The following is an 18,937-nucleotide window of genomic DNA, read 5'->3' on the forward strand; positions in this document are numbered from 1 at the left end:
AAACCGCTCCAGCCCTCACCTCCCCTCGTTCTCCACTGCTCTAATCCGATTGGCTGACTGGAATGTCAATCATCTCAGTGTGGGCGGAGCTGTAAGCGAGCAGGCGGCGTGTCGGCTCTCTTTGCGACCGCATTGCAACAAAGTTTACAGCGATACAAAATCCAGCGCGAGCTCTTCGCCGCAATTTAATCGCTTTAGGTGCGCGTGAACTTCCACGATCCGGTGGTGTTTTCAGGTAGTTTCCGTTGAATTCGGTTTGACTTTGAGGTTCTGGATGTCGGAATAGATCGAAGTGCAGATGAGAAAAAAGCCAGTGGATCTCTCTGTCCTACTTTGCGGCGCTGGAATTTGAATCTTGAACGTGAATTAGGAAAAGTTTTACAATAGTCAGAGATTTTCATAATCATTGTTATCATGCCTTGTCAGCTTTAATTCTGTTGCTAGTTATAAGATATAGGACATTTTACCCCATTTCTTCTGATTGTCCAGTTTCTCTGGTAAGTCAGTAGATTTTTTTTTTTTGCCTTGGCTTTGCTTTTGTATAAACGTGATCAAATCCTCTTGAGGGTTCTTCTGGGTTTCCCCCCCTCCCCTTAAACCTTCCTTGGCTTGGCTTGTTCGTCTGTTTCTCCTGAAATCATTTGTATCACTGCTGATTTGGTTTGCTTATTGCGGGTGAAGAGCCGAATATACTTTTAAAACAAACAAACAAACAAACTTGTGTGTAAACATGCCAAAGAGTCGAGCAGGCGTCCACAAGTTCCTTCTGTCTCGCCCCCAAACCCCGAAGCTGTCCTATGGTTATAACTCCAACATGAATGTGGGCAGAAGTGGATACAGGGTCTTCTGTGCCAACAACATCCCAGCATGCACTGAGCTGGCCAACAAGATCACCGAGTGAGTATAACAACAACAACAACAACAACAACAACTACATACCTTACACTGCTCCTTCATTAGCATTCATGCAAGACAATACGAGGGTGGAACTGAATTCCGGGCTCGATAATAAACGAACTCATGTAACCTTAAACATCATAATATGTTGTCATATTACTACAAGACTCACTCCACTGCATGTGTGAGCTGATAATAATGCCACAAACATGGAACGTTCACTCTAAGACCGATGATAAATGATAGACAGAACTGTTTTATATAAACACGCTCGTTTTAATACGTCATGTTTGCTATAGTCGCAGTTCAGGGACTTTGGGATGGAGTAAAGAGGCGTTTATTTAACATCTATGGAAGGAGGAAGGAGTCTCCAGTGTCAGAGCTCAGGGAACAAGCGTTTATAGCTGCTATAACGTGAGTGAAACCAGGACCTAACTCTTCTCGTGTCCCTGTACACACAAACCCTCGTTACATTATTCGTTCTCATTTTGGTGACGTCTGAGTTTCCTCATCTCAGTTGTTTGTTAGAATGCAATAACCTGAACACTTCAGGAGAAAGCGCTGTTCTGCAGCTCTGTTTTGTCCCCCTATTACCCAAAAGTTAATCGTCTTCATTGCCGTCACAGTGCCGGTGATGAAATGTGGGTTTCACAGCCATGGATTTTGAAAGCAGCTTTTGTAAGAGCGTGGTCACGCTGACCCAGTCATTTCTGTCAGCACTCTTTAATATATCACATTGGGACTGGCACGCAGCAGCGGCCGGCGCTAAAACCCTCGTTAAAACGCAGAGGGTTCTGGATCCTGATTAGTTAGAAGGTGTTGAAAGTAAACAAGAAGAGGGACGGACCTAAGCGCACTGAATGTAGCTGGAAAGAAGAACAAAATAATGTTATTATTTACATAAAGGAGGAACTTGCTGCAGTGTAGGAGGAATAAAACACTCCAGGATATGCTGTTATGGGGGAAAATAATAACCAACAACGTCATTAATAACAGCGTGAAGTTCCTTCGTGAACGTCCAACAGATGATCTAAAACATCAGTGTGGCTTTAATACCAAAATATTCAGCATTATAGTGAAGAAATAATACACCTTTTAGAGTGTTCATCAACAGTGCAAAAAAAAAATTAGAATATCATATTTGATTATTCTTTTATGAACCCAACTTTATTTGGTTTGGCTTTTTTTAAGGATCTTTTAAAAAATATTTTAGCTAAAGAATTAGGAAGGGGGGGGGGTACAAACGTTTGCACCCTAGTGTAAAAATAGAGCTCAGGAGGAGTTCCTTTAATCCTGTTAATGTTTACAGATCAGTGATCAGTGTTTGGGGGGGGATGAGGTGTGTGTGTGTGTATGTGTGTGTGTGTGTGTGTGGTCTTATCACATGACTTGTCATGTTACTGGGAATTGGGAAAATATCCTAAACTCCTTTGTCCTGAAGATGTCAGTAAACTTACACGTCCGGCGTAAACCTCTGACACTGGAGACTCCTTCCGTAAATGTTACATAACGGAAAAACCTTCACTTTGTATCAATAATTAAAGGCTTAAAAGAAATCTGTTTATGTGGCGCGAGCGGATGAGCTGAGAAGGATCTGTTACTATAGCAATGAGCTGAAGAAGTGTGAGAGCTTAAGTTAGAGAAAATGAATCAACACCTACTGACCAATCACAATGCAGAATTCAACAGCTGTGATGTGTGTGTGTGTGTGTGTGAAGTGCTTCACTGTAGAGAGTCTGTAACGTGATCCAGACCTCCAGCACTTTATCACAGCAACATGAAACCTCTCAGCTGAAGAGAATGAAGTGCTCTTGTGTTCAGAGTGTCCTGCTCTCTCTGCTGTGTGTGTGTGTGTGTCTGTGTGTGTGTGTGTGTGTGTGTGTGTGTGTGTGTGTGTGTGTGTGTGAGTATGGGTGTAGGAATGCTTAAAATCTCACCTTGATTATTTTTAACCCCAGTGATGATGACACACCTAATCCAGTTTATCAAGGTCTCCTGGAAATGAACTTCTGTGTGTGTGTGTGTGTGTGTGTGTATGTGTGTGTGTGTGTGTGTGTGTGTGTGTGTGGATAATCAGCTACAAGTCATAACGTTATAGAGACTTAGAGATGTATTTGGAAAGCTTTTTTGTGTTTATTTATTTATGCTCTCATTAAAAACAACAAATCCTCAACTGAAACCAAAACTGAACTCAAAATGTAGATGACCGTTGCTGCTGTTGTTGTCGTTTGACCACTATCACTGTTTTTACACTAGACTTTATTAGTTATTAAATATTTATTACACATTTATTAAATATTCATCATTGTTTTATTCTTTTTATTTTTAGTTTTTTTGTCTTTTTTTGGTTCTTGCTTGGAAAATAAATGTCTTTCTCAAATGAGATGTTTAGTTTTTCTGTAGATTTTAAGGCATTTAAAAAAAAATCTTTAGAGTTTAAAGTTAAATTTAAAGACTTTTTTTTATATCATTTATGAATAAAAAAATTATATATAATAAATAAATCAAATATAATTTTATATCATTTATATCATTTTTTAAAAATCACACATGAAATAATTTAATGAATAAATATATAAAATAAATAAAATAAATAATATGTTATGATAAATTAGAAAAAGGTTTGTGATATTTTTTAAAATGTCTTTTTAAATTTTATTTTTGTTTTTTTTAAATATTGATCTGTTTTTTTTTTCTTTTTCTGAAATGTTGTTCTATTCCTATTCTAATAATCTGTACAGTTATATGCCTGGACATTAATATACGGGTGTATTAATCACCACAGTGTGGTCATTGTGGTCATCCTGTGTGTGTTTGTCCATTTCCCAGGCGTCTCGGTGTGGACCTGGGGAAGTCGGTGGTGTCTGAGGGAGCTGACCGCGGTGAGTCACGTCACATTTTTCTGTTTTTCTCGTCTGTGTGTGTGTGTGTGTACAGAGAGTATTATAGTGCAAAGTACAAACTCCTTCTGTAATACCGAGCCCATAAACACACACACACACCCCCACACACACACACTAACAGGAGTCTAAAAGAAAATGTTGTGCTTAAAATTTTTTACAAATTTAAGATATTTTCTGACAAAGAAAAGCATAAAAACAAACAAAAACCGAATCAAGAGCAAAAAAACCTTCAAAAAGCTGACAGTGGGTGGACATGGGCATTATCTCTCTCTCTCTCTCTCTCTCTTTTTCCTCACTCACTCACTCACTCACTCACTCACTCACTCACTCACTCACTCACTCACTCTTTCTCTGCCCCCTCCTTTCTCTCTCTCTCTCTCTCTCTCTCTCTCTCTCTCTCTCTCTCTCTCTCTCTCTCTCTCTCTCTCTCCCTTTCCTTCCTTCCTTCCTTCCTTCCATCTTTCTCTCTCTCATTCTCTCTCTTGCTCTTTCTCTCTCTGTCTCTCGCTCACTCTTTTTCCTGACTCGCTCACTCTTTCTCTGCCCCCCTCCTTTCTCTCTCTCTCTCTCTCTCTCTCTCTCTCTCTCTCTCTCTCCCTTTCCTTCCTTCCTTCCTTCCTTCCTTTCATCTTTCTCTCACTCATTCTCTCTCTTGCTCTTTCTCTGTCTCTCGCTCACTCTTTTTCCTGACTCACTCACTCACTCACTCACTCTTTCTCTGCCCCCCTCCTTTCTCTCTCTCTCTCTCTCTCTCTCTCTCTCTCTCTCTCTCTCTCTCTCTCTCTCTCTCTCGCTCTCTTTCTCTCTCTCTCTCTCTCCCTTTCCTTCCTTCCTTCCTTCCTTCCATCTTTCTCTCACTCATTCTCTCTCTTGCTCTTTCTCTCTCTGTCTCTCGCTCACTCTTTTTCCTGACTCACTCACTCACTCACTCACTCTCTTTCTCTGCCCCCCAACTCTCTCTCTCTCTCTCTCCTCTGTTACAGAGACCAGAGTGGAGGTGAAGGAGTCAGTGAGAGGACAGGACATCTTCATCATCCAGACCATACGCAGGTCAGAGCCACTCTCTTCTCACACTTTGAGTTTTGTATTAATTTTATTCTGGGAGTTTAGGCATCAGATCGATTCCTCGTCGTTTAAATATCCTGAGCCTCAGCGGCTTCTTGGAAACACAACACTGCAGCAGTGCTGGAATAACATTTGACCCCTTTGCTCAGCGAGACTTGAGTTTTTTCAGTGTTATAAGCATGCAATAAAGGGCTAATAAAGGCTGGTTTTCGGGTGCAGGGATGTGAACACGGCGATCATGGAGCTGCTGGTGATGGCCTACGCTCTGAAGACGTCCTGCGCCAAGAACATCATCGGCGTCCTCCCGTATTTCCCCTACAGCAAGCAGTGCAAGATGAGGAAGAGAGGATCCATCGTCTGCAAGCTGCTAGCATCCATGCTGGCTAAAGCGGGTAGGAGAACCACACACACACGCGCGCACACACACACACACACACACACTGTGAACTTTACTCTGAGAGCTTTATTAAGTCTAGCCACACCCACCAGCCTCTTTATCAGTTTGACCTGCTGCACAGCTTTATACTTCCAATCACCTGCCTGTTGCAAAAGTTTTGACACCCCTGCACCACCACAGCTGTAATGAAGGTGCTTGAAGCCTGAATAAGCTACAAGTAGCTGTTAAAGTGTTTGGGTGTATCCCGAGGTGTGGAATGTGGTTTAGTGTTTTGAGCAGGCAGATTAAGGTGTGTATTTACACACACACACACACACACACACAAACACATTAGTTTAGAGAGTTTATAACGCTCTGAAATTCTTGTTCCACTGTGAGTAATGAATAGTTAAACCAGAGTGTGTGTGTGTGTGTGTGTGTTTCAGGTCTGACTCACATCATCACCATGGATCTGCACCAGAAAGAGATCCAGGGTTTCTTCAACATTCCTGTGGATAACCTGCGAGCTTCACCTTTTCTACTGCAGTACATCCAGGAGGAGGTTACACACATACACACACATGCACATGCACATACGCACACACGCATACACATATACACAAACACACACACATATGCACACCTATACACACACACACAAACACACATGCACATATATATGCACACGCGCACATACACATATACACATACACACACATGTATACACACACATACACTATATTGCCAAAAGTATTCGCTCACCTGCCTTCACTCGCATATGAACTTAAGTGACATCCCATTCCTAATCCATAGGGTTCAATATGACGTCGGTCCACCCTTTGCAGCTATACAAAGGGTATACCACAAAATGTGGTGTTCCAGTTACTGATTCATTTTCTATGATTGCACACTCCGGGTGTTTTGTGGTGAATGGAATACTTTTTAGCTCCATCGTCTGCCTGAGATATGAATTTTTATGTAGCCTTTATTTGTCACATATACACTATATTGCCAAAAGTATTCGCTCACCTGCCTTGACTCGCATATGAACTTAAGTGACATCCCATTCCTAATCCATAGGGTTCAATATGACATCGGTCCACCCTTTGCAGCTATAACAGCTTCAACTCTTCTGGGAAGGCTGTCCACAAGGTTTAGGAGTGTGTTTATGGGAATTTTTGACCATTCTTCCAGAAGCACATTTGTGAGGTCACACACTGATGTTGGACGAGAAGGCCTGGCTCTCAGTCTCCGCTCTAATTCATCCCAAAGGTGTTCTATCGGGTTGAGGTCAGGACTCTGTGCAGGCCAGTCAAGTTCATCCACACCAGACTCTGTCATCCATGTCTTTATGGACCTTGCTTTGTGCACTGGTGCACAGTCATGTTGGAAGAGGAAGGGGCCAGCTCCAAACTGTTCCCACAAAGTTGGGAGCATGGAATTGTCCAAAATGTCTTGGTATGCTGAAGCATTCAGAGTTCCTTTCACTGGAACTAAGGGGCCAAGCCCAGCTCCTGAAAAACAACCCCACACCATAATCCCCCCTCCACCAAACTTTACACTTGGCACAATGCAGTCAGACAAGTACCGTTCTCCTGGCAACCGCCAAACCCAGACTCGTCCATCAGATTGCCAGATGGAGAAGCGCGATTTGTCCCTCCAGAGAACGCGTCTCCACTGCTCTAGAGTCCAGTGGCGGCGTGCTTTACACCACTGCATCCGACGCTTTGCATTGCACTTGGTGATGTATGGCTTGGATGCAGCTGCTCGGCCATGGAAACCCATTCCATGAAGCTCTCTGCGCACTGTTCTTCAGCTAATCTGAAGGCCACATGAAGTTTGGAGGTCTGTAGTGATTGACTCTGCAGAAAGTTGGCGACTTGCTGTCGTTCCCAAACACTTCCACGTTCTTATAATACAGCTGACAGTTGACTGTGGAATATTTAGGAGCGAGGAAATTTCACGACTGGATTTGTTGCACAGGTGGCATCCTATCACAGTTCCACGCTGGAATTCACTGAGCTCCTGAGAGCGACCCATTCTTTCACAAATGTTTGTAAAAACAGTCTGCATGCCTAGGTGCTTGATTTTATACACCTGTGGCCATGGAAGTGATTGGAACACCTGATTCTGATTATTTGGATGGGTGAGCGAATACTTCTGGCAATATAGTGTATATATACACACACATGCACATACACACAACTATACATAAGCACACACACACACCCATACACATACACACATCTGTAGATTTTAATGCAGACAAAGCGCTTCATCTCTCAGCTGATGACATCACCCAGGTTCCACAGAGAAACAACAACAAAGTGTGACATCACTCCGTTTCTGACACGAACCTGAACTCTCTCTCTCTCTCTCTCTCTCGTCTTTCTCTTCCTCTTCAGATTCCCGACTTCAGGAATGCTGTTATTGTTGCAAAATCTCCATCAGCTGCCAAAAGGTACATCACAGGCATATGTATGTATGTGTATGTCTCTGTGTGTTTGTATATGTGTGTGTAACTGTGTGTCTCTGTGTGTTTGTATGTGTGTGTGTGACTGTGTGTCTCTGGGTGTTTGTATATGTGTGTGTAACTGTGTGTCTCTGTGTGTTTGTATATGTGTGTGTGACTGTGTGTCTCTGTGTGTTTGTATATGTGTGTGTAACTGTGTGTCTCTGTGTGTTTGTATGTGTGTGTGTGACTGTGTGTCTCTGTGTGTTTGTATATGTGTGTGTGACTGTGTGTCTCTGGGTGTTTGTATGTGTGTGTGTGACTGTGTGTCTCTGGGTGTTTGTATATGTGTGTGTAACTGTGTGTCTCTGTGTGTTTGTATATGTGTGTGTGACTGTGTGTCTCTGGGTGTTTGTATATGTGTGTGTAACTGTGTGTCTCTGGGTGTTTGTATATGTGTGTGTAACTGTGTGTCTCTGTGTGTTTGTATGTGTGTGTGTGACTGTGTGTCTCTGGGTGTTTGTATATGTGTGTGTAACTGTGTGTCTCTGGGTGTTTGTATATGTGTGTGTAACTGTGTGTCTCTGTGTGTTTGTATATGTGTGTGTGACTGTGTGTCTCTGGGTGTTTGTATATGTGTGTGTAACTGTGTGTCTCTGGGTGTTTGTATATGTGTGTGTAACTGTGTGTCTCTGGGTGTTTGTATGTGTGTGTGTGACTGTGTGTCTCTGTGTGTTTGTATATGTGTGTGTAACTGTGTGTCTCTGTGTGTTTGTATATGTGTGTGTGACTGTGTGTCTCTGTGTGTTTGTATATGTGTGTGTGACTGTGTGTCTCTGTGTGTTTGTATATGTGTGTGTGACTGTGTGTCTCTGTGTGTTTGTATATGTGTGTGTGACTGTGTGTCTCTGTGTGTTTGTATGTGTGTATGTCTCTGTGTGTGTCTTTGTGTGTGTCTGTCTGTGTGTGTGACTGTGTGTGTGTATGTGTGTGTCTCTGCATATGTGCATTTACGTGTGTGTGTCTCTTTGTGTATATGAGTTTATAAATGTGTGTGTGTGTGTGTGTGTTTTCAGAGCTCAGTCGTATGCGGAGCGTCTGAGACTGGGTCTGGCTGTAATCCACGGTGAAGCTCAGTCCGAGTTGGATCTGGCGGACGGTCGAAACTCTCCTCCGGCGTTCCGACCCTCGTGTGGACCTCCGGGCCTCGAGCTGCCATGTAAGAAACATTCTAATCACCAACATCTGGATAAATACTCAAAAATCTTAATGACCAGGGGACGAAAAGCCCGCTGCTGTGAGGCAGAGTTACTCCAAACAGAAGAAGAAGAACAGCTCAGAGATTTCATTCATTTAAACCCAGCATTTGTTTCCTAAAAGCATCTAATGAATAATGAGCATGACCGCAGCTAGCATGATCAGGATTAGCATGCTAACAACATCACCAGAGAAGACCTTTTTACTACAGTCAAATTCTAGCTATTAAATCAGGGATATGAGAAGAATTCTCTCGGTTACTGACACACTGACAGATATGAGCTGGATTGCTGGCCGTTAACTAGCCGGCTAGCATGTTGTAACCTAGCTTACTTTGCTAATGTCAGTGCTAGCCATTCTGGAATCGCAGAATCTGAAATGCAAGGCATTAAATGAGACGATACAAAGGAAGGGTCAGCTGCTCCAACACTGAGCTAGATTACCCTCTGCTAGGTAGCTAACTTCCCTAATCCCAATGACAGTCAGATCGCTAACGGCTAGTAAACTCTCGGGTCGCTAGTTAGCTGGAGTTAGCACATGTTCCATGATGTTTGAATAGACTTGAAACACTTTAACGTTGATCTCCAGACCTGACCTTCAGCAGATGTTGTGATTATGTGGAACATCTGGATCCTCTGTAGTGATTCATGATTTATTTATTTAATTTTATTTCCTCCTCCTTTATCTGTTTCGGCCGTACAGGGAGATACCAAGCACCGTTCCCCGGCATCGAGCTTCCAAGTACGGCAGCCAAGCATCTCTTCTGCTGTGTACTACAAATGCATGACCTGCACTGTGTGTGTGTGTGTGTGTGTGTGTGCGCTTTTCGGCTTTTCTTTCCATCACTTTACATGTTTTCAGCCTAATGCTGTACAGAATGTGTTTAGTTTGCCCTGCCCATGTGCATAAACCACGCCCCCCTCAGTCTACTCTGGCCTTCGTAGCTTATTTCTTCTAAAACATGACTGTAGATCCACCTTCTTTATGGAAGACTCATTTTCAGGACCTACGATACTGCAGCATCAAGTGAGAAGCAGCCAATGAGATTCAGGGAGGAAATTAAATTAAAGTCATGAGTCGAAGGCGGACAGCGTAAACATGGGAATGTCGCTTCTACGAAAAATAATTTCCATATATAGCCGTTAGGAACAGCACAATGAAGAATCCCGTATAAAAAAAAACGGCTCAGTTCTCTTGGCGGAACAGTTGACTCTCGCTTCCTGACTCTCCTCGAACCGTCCTTTCTCAACATTTCCCATCTTTTTTTTTCCCCCCTTGACGTAATTAGCCACACCCACATGAGATGATGATATAATATGTGGTTACTCACGTAACACTCACACACACGGTCATGTGACACAAGTCACAAAGCGACTTTAAGATTTTATTATATCGCGCTCATTGTTTCTTGTCATTTGAGGTGTTTTTGATGGGGGCGGAGTTAAGCAGCAGTGGTGGGCGTGTCTTATTAAAAGTACCGGACAACTTTTCTCAGTCAAATTACACACTGCTCCTGCTGAGGCCTTGCTTAAGCATTTATGTTTTATCACATCAATTTATTTCGTTAAGAAATAAACCGGATCTCTAAGGAGTGATGTCACATCCTGTTTGTTCTCAGCTAAAATTATGAGCTAAAATGTCCTGTCTGTCTTTCGTTCATTTAGTTAATTAAACCCTATTCGGCATAGCCTTGACATTATATCAGTAAAACTTACTGATAAGTAAGTATAAGTAAGTACCCTTATGTTTAATGAACACAGACGAACTGGAAATCTCTCCTTCCTGCAAACGAATAGATTTGTCTTTTTCTTTCGGCTCAGGACTCTGTGTTTTCAGCTTGGTTTGTTGAGGTGGAACTCCATTTTGTTGCTGGATTTTAACCGGGGTTGGAGCAGGTGATGGAAAAGGCTTAACACACACACACACACACACACCTCTTAAAAAACCCACATAATGAAAATTCTGGATAATCTGGAAATATTCTTTAATTTTATATGTACACTATATTGCCAAAACACCCCTCAAATCATTGTATTCAGGTGTTGTTTTTCAGGGGTTGGGCTCAGACCCTTAGTTCCAGTGAAAGGAACGCTTAATGCTTCAGCTTCATCCCAAGACATTTTGGACAATTTCAATTTCTCTTTAATAATAATAACTATTTTATTACTAAATGGCTAATCATGTGTGTGTGTATGGGTGTGTAACTGAGCTTTGTGGTCAGGGCAGAAGTCACCTGTTTAAGCCAGGAGTTTAGTGTGAATTGTGACGATAAACAACATTTCGGTGTTCCTGTGCAGTGATGCTGCCTAAAGAGAAGCCGCCCATCACGGTGGTGGGAGACGTCGGAGGTCGGATCGCCATCATTATCGTACGTATCTCTTACACTTTCACACACTCATCATTGTGCTAGTGGATTATTATTGTACAGAATGCCTTCATATCGTGTTGTATGTATGCTACGTATTTTTTAAAATAATGATTTCTTTTGGACACGTAGCTTTTTTCAAAAGCGCCAAATGTGTAATGGCGGAAACTCGCCATTAGAGGGAGGCCAATGAAAGCTTCTCCACTATGAACGCACTTAACTACAGTTATTAGATATTTATCAAGTAAACAAAATCGGAAATTTGCGTTTATACAAATCAGAAAGGTCCTAAGGACGTTTACAAAGATCTAGAAAAGATTCTGGAAAAGCTGGAAAATCAATAAATTTTTTTTTTTTTTTTTTTTTTTTTGCATATTGGAATTTCACCTGCAATAACAACAAAAAAATATTTTCTTTCTTTCTTTCTTTCTTTCTTTCTTTCTTTCTTTCTGTATTTATGCATTTATGTATTTATTTTAATTTATTTTAATTTTGTTTGTCATGATACAGTTAATAATCTTCAAAAACAGTCAGAGAAAGTCCAAAAATAATAATAAAAAAAAATTGGAGAAAAAAAATGGAAATAATCTTTAGGGTGATTTATAAAAATAAAATAATGTATATATAAAGTCTGTAATAATAATCTCAAGCACTTCCACTGATATAATGAATATTTACAGTAGTTTTTATTATTTAATTAGTTAGTAAATAATAATCATATTTATTTGTGATTATAGCACACAATAAAAAAATAATCAGTAAAATAATAATAATAATAACAAAAAAATCTTTTCTTAAGAAAAAACAGGAAAATGAAAGAAAAGAGTTATGTGCTTCTAAAAATATTCTAAATAATAAAAATATATATCTAAAAAAATGTTTGATTTACTTTTAAGAAAATCTGAATTAGGTCTATATTTTTAGGATGACATTATCGATGACGTGGAGGATTTCGTGGCTGCGGCGGAGATCCTAAAGGAGAGAGGAGCGTATAAGATCTACGTCATGGCCACTCATGGCTTGCTCTCGGCCGACGCCCCACGCCTCATCGAGGAGTCGCTTATAGACGAGGTGAGGAACTTGCTTTCCGGATGTTCTGTAATGTTAAAGGTGGCTATAAATGTATAAAAATCGAACACTTCATGCGCGCCATCGTATCTCCACCTCATCCCACAGGTGGTGGTGACCAACACGGTCCCGCACGAGGTCCAGAAGCTTCAGTGTCCCAAGATCAAGACGGTGGACGTCAGTATGATCCTGGCCGAAGCCATCCGCCGCATCCATAACGGGGAATCCATGGCCTACCTGTTCCGCAACATCACCGTGGATGACTAGCGGCACGGAGACCTGCGCGACCCGTCCTCACGCTGATCCAGGACCAGTCTGGTGCTTTTTTCCTGTGGTGCCTGGTGGCTTGGTTTTATCCTAAGAATAAATAAATGAATAAAAAAATAAAAGCACAGCAATATGGAGATCTGCCTCAGGGTGGAAGCTTAGACTCCTACAGTGCTGGCCTAATTATTATAACAGCCTCATCATGGAGGAAGAGAGGAGAAGAAGAGAAGGAGAAACATCACGTCATTCCGTGTCTGTTGGAGAGAGCAGTGCTCTAACGGTCTTCTACTTACCTCCTGGGTGTGTGTGTGTGTGTGTGTGTGTGTGTGTGTGTGTGAAAAATACACACTACATTTCATAATACACCTCTTGTTTTGTTTTTAATGTCTGTCTGGTGGTATGTTTAAAAATGGTGGACCAATAAATCAAGAAAAATACACACTTTTCATTCTACAATTTTTTACAGTCATTTTTAATCTTTTAACTGAAAATTTTCATCTATAAAAAGTTCATAAAATTTAAATAGCTCGACAGATAGTGTTTTTCACAGATATGGAAATGTATTTTTTTTCTTTCTCATGATTAAGTGATTAATAAAATTTAATTATTTGTCCAATTGAAATATCTTGACAGGCAGCTAAATAAATAATTAATAAATGGATAGAAATAAATAATAAATAAATAGAAATATTTATTCTATAAAAATGTTTTTTATTCTTTGTTTGTTTGAAAGCTATAGACATAAAAACCCTTAAAGCTGATCATTTCTTAAACACTACAGTGATTTAATCGACGTTCTCTGAGATGCTGCTGCTGTACCGGTTACAGTCCTTGATCTGTTGCTATGGTGACATGAGAGACTTCCTCCATCCGAACAAACAGTGATAAAATTCACCTGGTGTGAAAAAAGTTCAGTTCAATGAAAGGGGGAGAGGACGAAGGTCTTGCACCGACTGTATACTTGACCTTTGACCTGGGAACTAACAAACTTGACCCTTCACATTGTGAGCTGAAAGAAAACATAAAGGTGGAACTGTGGGCTTAGGAGAAAGTGGAGATGCTAGTAATGGTTATATGCATGAACAGATATACAGGTGAATGGAGTGATCTATACTGATGGATGGATTAATGGACAGATAGACAGATATACACATGGACGAGAGGATGTAGAGGATACTCATAGATGGATTAATAACAATATAGGTGGGTGAATGTATGAATCTGGAGATGGATGAATGGATGGATTAATATATGAATGGATGCCTATATGGATGAATGGGTTGATATATGGATGGATGGATTAATGGATAGATAGACAGATATACAGATGGATGAGCAGATGTAGGGGCAGATGGATTAATAACAATATAGATGGTTAAATGTAGGAATATGGAGATGGATGGATGAATGAATGAATGGATGGAAGCAGATGCAGAAGAATACGTTGGTGGATGGATGGATGGATGAATGCATGAATAGATTATACTGATTAATGAATTGGTATATGGGTGGATGCAAATATAAATCATTGGGTTAGTATATGGATGGATGGATGGATGCATATACACTACTCACAAGAAGTTAAGGATATTTGGCTTTTAGGTGAAATTTATGGAAAATGTAAAAAGTTCACGCTACAGTGATAATATATCATGAAAGTAGGGCATTTAAGTAGAAGCTGCAATGGTGATTTCCTCATCTCAAACAATTTATTGAAACAAAAGCCAACAACAGTGGTGGGTATACTACAACAAAAAATCTCAATGTCTCAATAATCTGTCATGTGCCCTTGACCATCAATTACAGCTTGACAACGACGTCTCATGCTGTTCACGAGTCGACTTATTGTCTGCTGAGGCATGGCATTCCACTCTTCTTGAAGGGGGTGCAGGTTTACGAGCCTCTACACGGCGACTGGAGAAAGTGCAGGCCACTCCATTTGAGGTACCCCAGCCTCCAGCAGCCGTTCCCTAATGATGCGACCTCGATGAGCTGGAGCATTGTCGTCCATGAAGATGAAATTAGGCCTGTGTTGTTCATGCAGGGGCACAATGACTGGATTAATGATGTTATTCAGGTAGTACTGACTTTGTCACTGTACCATTCACAAGACCTGCCCAGACTGTAACACCACCACCACCAGTGGCTGATGCATAGCGCTCTCCTTGATGTCTCCAACATCATTGGCGGCCATCATTTCTGCTCAATGTGAATCAACTTCCATCAGAGAACAGCACTGAGGCCCACTGGTCCCTCGTCCAGCGTAAATGCTCCCTGGTCTGGTGGTGTGGTCAGGTACCCTTGCAGGTTGTCTAGCACGCAGACCACACTGATGTAAACGGTTTCGAATGGTCTGACGTGACAATTGGGTGCCTCTCACCTCCCTTAAATGTGCCTGGAGTTGAGTGGCATTCATCATCCGGTTCCACAGGGCACTGTTCACAATGAAGCGGTCATCAACGTGGGATGTGGACAAAGGACGTCCACTTCTATGCCTGTCTGTGACTCTTCCAGTCTCTCTGTATCTCTGTCACAACCTGCTGATGACACTCTGTGACACTCTAAGCTCAGTGGCCACTTCCCTCTGAGAACATCCTGTTTGAAGTCTCACAATGGTGAGGTTCTGTTGATCAATAGTTCGGTGTGGTCTTGGTCTCATGATGTCAAAATGTGAACAGCATGATGAAGAGGACTGTTTAAATACCAATTCTAATTAAACCAGAAAATTTATTGGACGATTCATGGATCAAACACCAGTTGTGAATTTTGCCGTTAAGCACCTTGTTAGAGAACAGCAAGTTCTGCAAAAAGTACTGAAACACTGAACAGTTGGACATGTGCATTCAAAAATGTAGAGAAGGTCAAATTAAGTTCACCTGGAAAGATTATAGTGCATTTTAGGTGCATCCTGAAATTTCACCCGAAAGCCCAGTATCCTTAACTTTTTGTGAGTAGTGTATAGTAATCAATGGGTTGCTATATGGATGGATGGATGAAAATATAAATCAATAGGTTGGTATATGGATGGATGGATGGATGGATGGGTGGATGGGTGGATGCATATATAAATCAGTGAGTTGGTATATGGATGGATGTTTGTATGTATGGATGGATGGAAGGATGGGTGGATGCATATATAAATCGGTGGGTTGGTATATGGATAGGTGGATGAATAGATGTACTTATGGATGGGTTAGCAGACTGATGGATGGATGTATAGAAGCAGATACAGATGAATGGATTGGTGGATGGATGCATGGATAGAGGGATGAAAGCAGATGCAGTTGAATAGGTTGGTAGATGGATTAATAGATGAATGGATGAATAGATTATACTGATTAAACAAATGCTATATTGATGGATGGATGGATATATAAATCAATGGGTTGGGATATAGACAGACAGACAGACAGACAGACAGACAGACACAGACAGACAGACAGACAGACAGACAGATAGATAGATAGATAGATAGATAGATAGATAGATAGATAGATAGATAGATAGATAGATAGCTTCTTGACTTGACTAGTAGCTCTGATTCTTCACTGAAACACATCGGATTCCTTTGGTGATTTGAGGAAATCAGACTTTCTGAAGTCCCCAGAATTGCAGAAGTTCTCCTCTATAAAGTTAGAGGAAGTGTGAAGGGGACTTCCCATAATGTGAGTGAGAGAGAGAGGTTTAAGATAGTGTTATTACACACAGCTCCGGATAAACACATGACATGATGTTGTGATATCACACACCAGATAAAGACTCAACACTCCAGTTACACATCAGACCACTGTACGTCAAGTCAGAGCTAATCACCTAGCGCTATATGGCTACATCTGGCTATTTGCACCAAGACTCTCTGCGATCGACGGCCAGAGCTGCGACAGATCGTCCGCCATCATCTCTACAAAATGTATGAAGTGTATTGTGGGTAATGTGGCGTTGTGTCCCAGACGCTGTACTTGTTCTAAACTCCGCAGGTTTCATTAAAGCTGCTGTGGAGCTTGGACCAAGTCCAGAGGCAAAGACCAGGTTCAGATCAGGACATTCATTCATTCATTCATTCATCCATCCATCCATCCATCCATCCATCCAACCAACCATCTAGTTGATAACTTGTACTAATTAATTTTTCTGTATGCAGAAAACTTCATTCATTCATTCGTTCATCCGTCCGTCCGTCCGTCCATCCGTCTGTCCATCTAGTTAATAACTTGTACTAATTAATTTTTCTGTATACACAACTCATTCATTCATTCATTCATTCATTCATTCATTCATTCATTCATTCATTTACTTGCGTGTATTAATTTATAAAACATCATTAACTCATCTGTTCGCATGTTTTCTCCACCAGTGTCCGATTGTTCATCCACTCATGTTTGAACATCTGTAAAACATAATTAATTCATCCATCTACACATTTCTTCAGTTGTCTAAGATCATTCGTTCATTCATGCATTCAGCCATTCATTCCAAATTATTTATTCTTTCCTTCATTTGCATAAGATGCACTTCACTTGTTTGTTTGTTCATTCTTTCATTCACATGACGTCACACACACACAAATAAAATGTGAATTCATCCATCCATTCATTCATTCATTCATTCATTCACACATTTTATTTTATTTTTTAAAACAATATTCCACTATCCATCCATCCATCCATTCACACATTCCTCCGTGTTTGATTCTTTATATATCTATGTATCATGCGCATGTAAAATGAATCATTTATATATAAATTCAGTCACTCATCCATGTATCTATCAAGCTCATTTGTTCATCGTATCATACCGTACCTTTATTCACTTGTTCCAAAAGATTCATTCATTCATTCACTTTAATCCCCTTGCACATGATTAATCAAGAATTTATTCAGTCATTCATTCACTTACAGAAGATGATTTACTCATATACTTCCTCTGGATAAGATCATTCATTCATTCATTCATTCATTCACACATTTCTTCACATCTGTTATCCAGCTATTGGAAGACTCTAGGTAGGAAGAACTTCACCTTCAGGACCCAGTGTTGCGTTCTTCTTACAGGTTCTTACACAATTCACGTGTGTGTTCTTTAATAATCCCCAAAAAAACCTCCTGTAAATATGTCAGTGAGAGCGAGCGAAGTTAAATCAGCAGAGTTAGAGATCCTGAAATCTCTGATAATCACGTCAGACTGACACTTACCTGAGACGGAGGCAGGGTGGAGCAGCTCGGTACCGACTGTGTGTGTGTGTGTGTGTGTACTGCAGTCAGAATGAGGTGTGTGAGTGTGTGAGTGTTAGCATGATCCAAAGAGGAACTAGACAGCAACCGACACGCGGCAACTTCCTCGTGTGAAACAATGCGCAGCTATCAGAGCTGAGATGGGAAACGGGAAACACACGGACAAGGACGGCTTTGTGTGTGTGTGTGAGACATGCAAGGAAGCATGTATATGCCATTTAAGGCAATCAAGCTTGACCTGTGTGCATGTCTGTGTGTGTTACATGATCTATACATTTAAAAAAAACAAACATGATCCATGTGATTGAATTAGACTTTGCTCATATTGATGTGAATATTTTTCATTTTCAAGTTTAAAAAAAATCCCAGAGTGTTCAGGAAATTGCTGGATGTAATTTAATAAAACCGAAGTAACACCAAATGACACACACTTCCCATAAACCCACTCTTCTGCCATGAGGATAAAAGAGTAATAAGAAAAAATTTTTTACATTACACATGAAGCCACCTTGAATAAAAGAAAAATTCTGTAATATTTCTCGCTATGAGATTTTTGAAATGATATCTAGAAAAATATCTAGAAATAATATAAAAATATCATAACTGACTTACTGAGATCTTTTCTGCAGTGTGAAGTGAGACAGGAGAAACCAGTGACCTCGCACCTTATTCATCATAAATGTCACATAGGAAAAGAAAGACTCAAGAGTTTCACATTAGAGTAAAGAATAAAACTCTTGGTGTTGTGCAGTTATAGGAAACTAATCCACAACAGAGGAAAAAAGACTAATAATGTGTAAATGGAACCCCTAAACGTTTGATTCATCTATCCATAAAACATTGTTTCAGAACTCTAGTGGATCTAGGTGCTTCTTCAACTTATTCCTCTGATTCAACTCATTCAACTGATTCACCTGATTCCTTTTATTCAACTGATTCCCCTGATTTTATTGATTCAACTGAGTCATCTGATTTCTATGATTGAAATGATTCCTCTTGTTTCAGCTGATTCCGTGATTCAACTGTTTTAACTGATTTCTCTAAATCAGCTGATTC

The 18,937-nt window shown here is 40.7% G+C and overlaps 1 protein-coding gene across 4 annotated transcripts; it reads left to right on the plus strand.

Moving 5' to 3' along the window:
• The first annotated feature begins 67 nt into the window (after positions 1 to 67).
• On the plus strand, positions 68 to 13,085 carry LOC131361744 (phosphoribosyl pyrophosphate synthase-associated protein 1-like). Of its 4 annotated transcripts, none has more exons than XM_058403276.1 (12): positions 68 to 497; positions 740 to 897; positions 3,727 to 3,779; positions 4,784 to 4,850; positions 5,085 to 5,257; positions 5,688 to 5,803; positions 7,647 to 7,702; positions 8,770 to 8,912; positions 9,653 to 9,691; positions 11,248 to 11,318; positions 12,240 to 12,386; positions 12,492 to 13,085. In XM_058403276.1, the coding sequence occupies exons 2-12, from the start codon at positions 815 to 817 to the stop codon at positions 12,648 to 12,650; spliced, it is 1,107 nt and encodes a 368-aa protein (XP_058259259.1). In that variant the 5' UTR covers positions 68 to 497; positions 740 to 814; the 3' UTR covers positions 12,651 to 13,085. The 4 variants fall into 4 exon arrangements, with proteins under 4 accessions (XP_058259259.1, XP_058259260.1, XP_058259257.1 ...); XM_058403277.1 differs by having other exon boundaries at positions 791 to 897; XM_058403274.1 differs by having other exon boundaries at positions 68 to 897.
• Positions 13,086 to 18,937: the final 5,852 nt, after the last annotated feature.

This window comes from Hemibagrus wyckioides, linkage group LG11 (assembly GCF_019097595.1).
Source record: "Hemibagrus wyckioides isolate EC202008001 linkage group LG11, SWU_Hwy_1.0, whole genome shotgun sequence".
Lineage (NCBI taxonomy): Eukaryota > Metazoa > Chordata > Actinopteri > Siluriformes > Bagridae > Hemibagrus > Hemibagrus wyckioides.

Bases quoted from the DNA above. Each gene is read 5' to 3' on its own strand.
- LOC131361744 (XM_058403274.1), top strand. From the start codon at position 731: ATGCCAAAGAGTCGAGCAGGCGTCCACAAGTTCCTTCTGTCTCGCCCC. The intron at 5,804-7,646 runs GTTACACACATA...CTTCCTCTTCAG, and splicing joins TGCAGTACATCCAGGAGGAG to ATTCCCGACTTCAGGAATGC. The intron at 7,703-8,769 runs GTACATCACAGG...GTGTGTTTTCAG, and splicing joins TCTCCATCAGCTGCCAAAAG to AGCTCAGTCGTATGCGGAGC.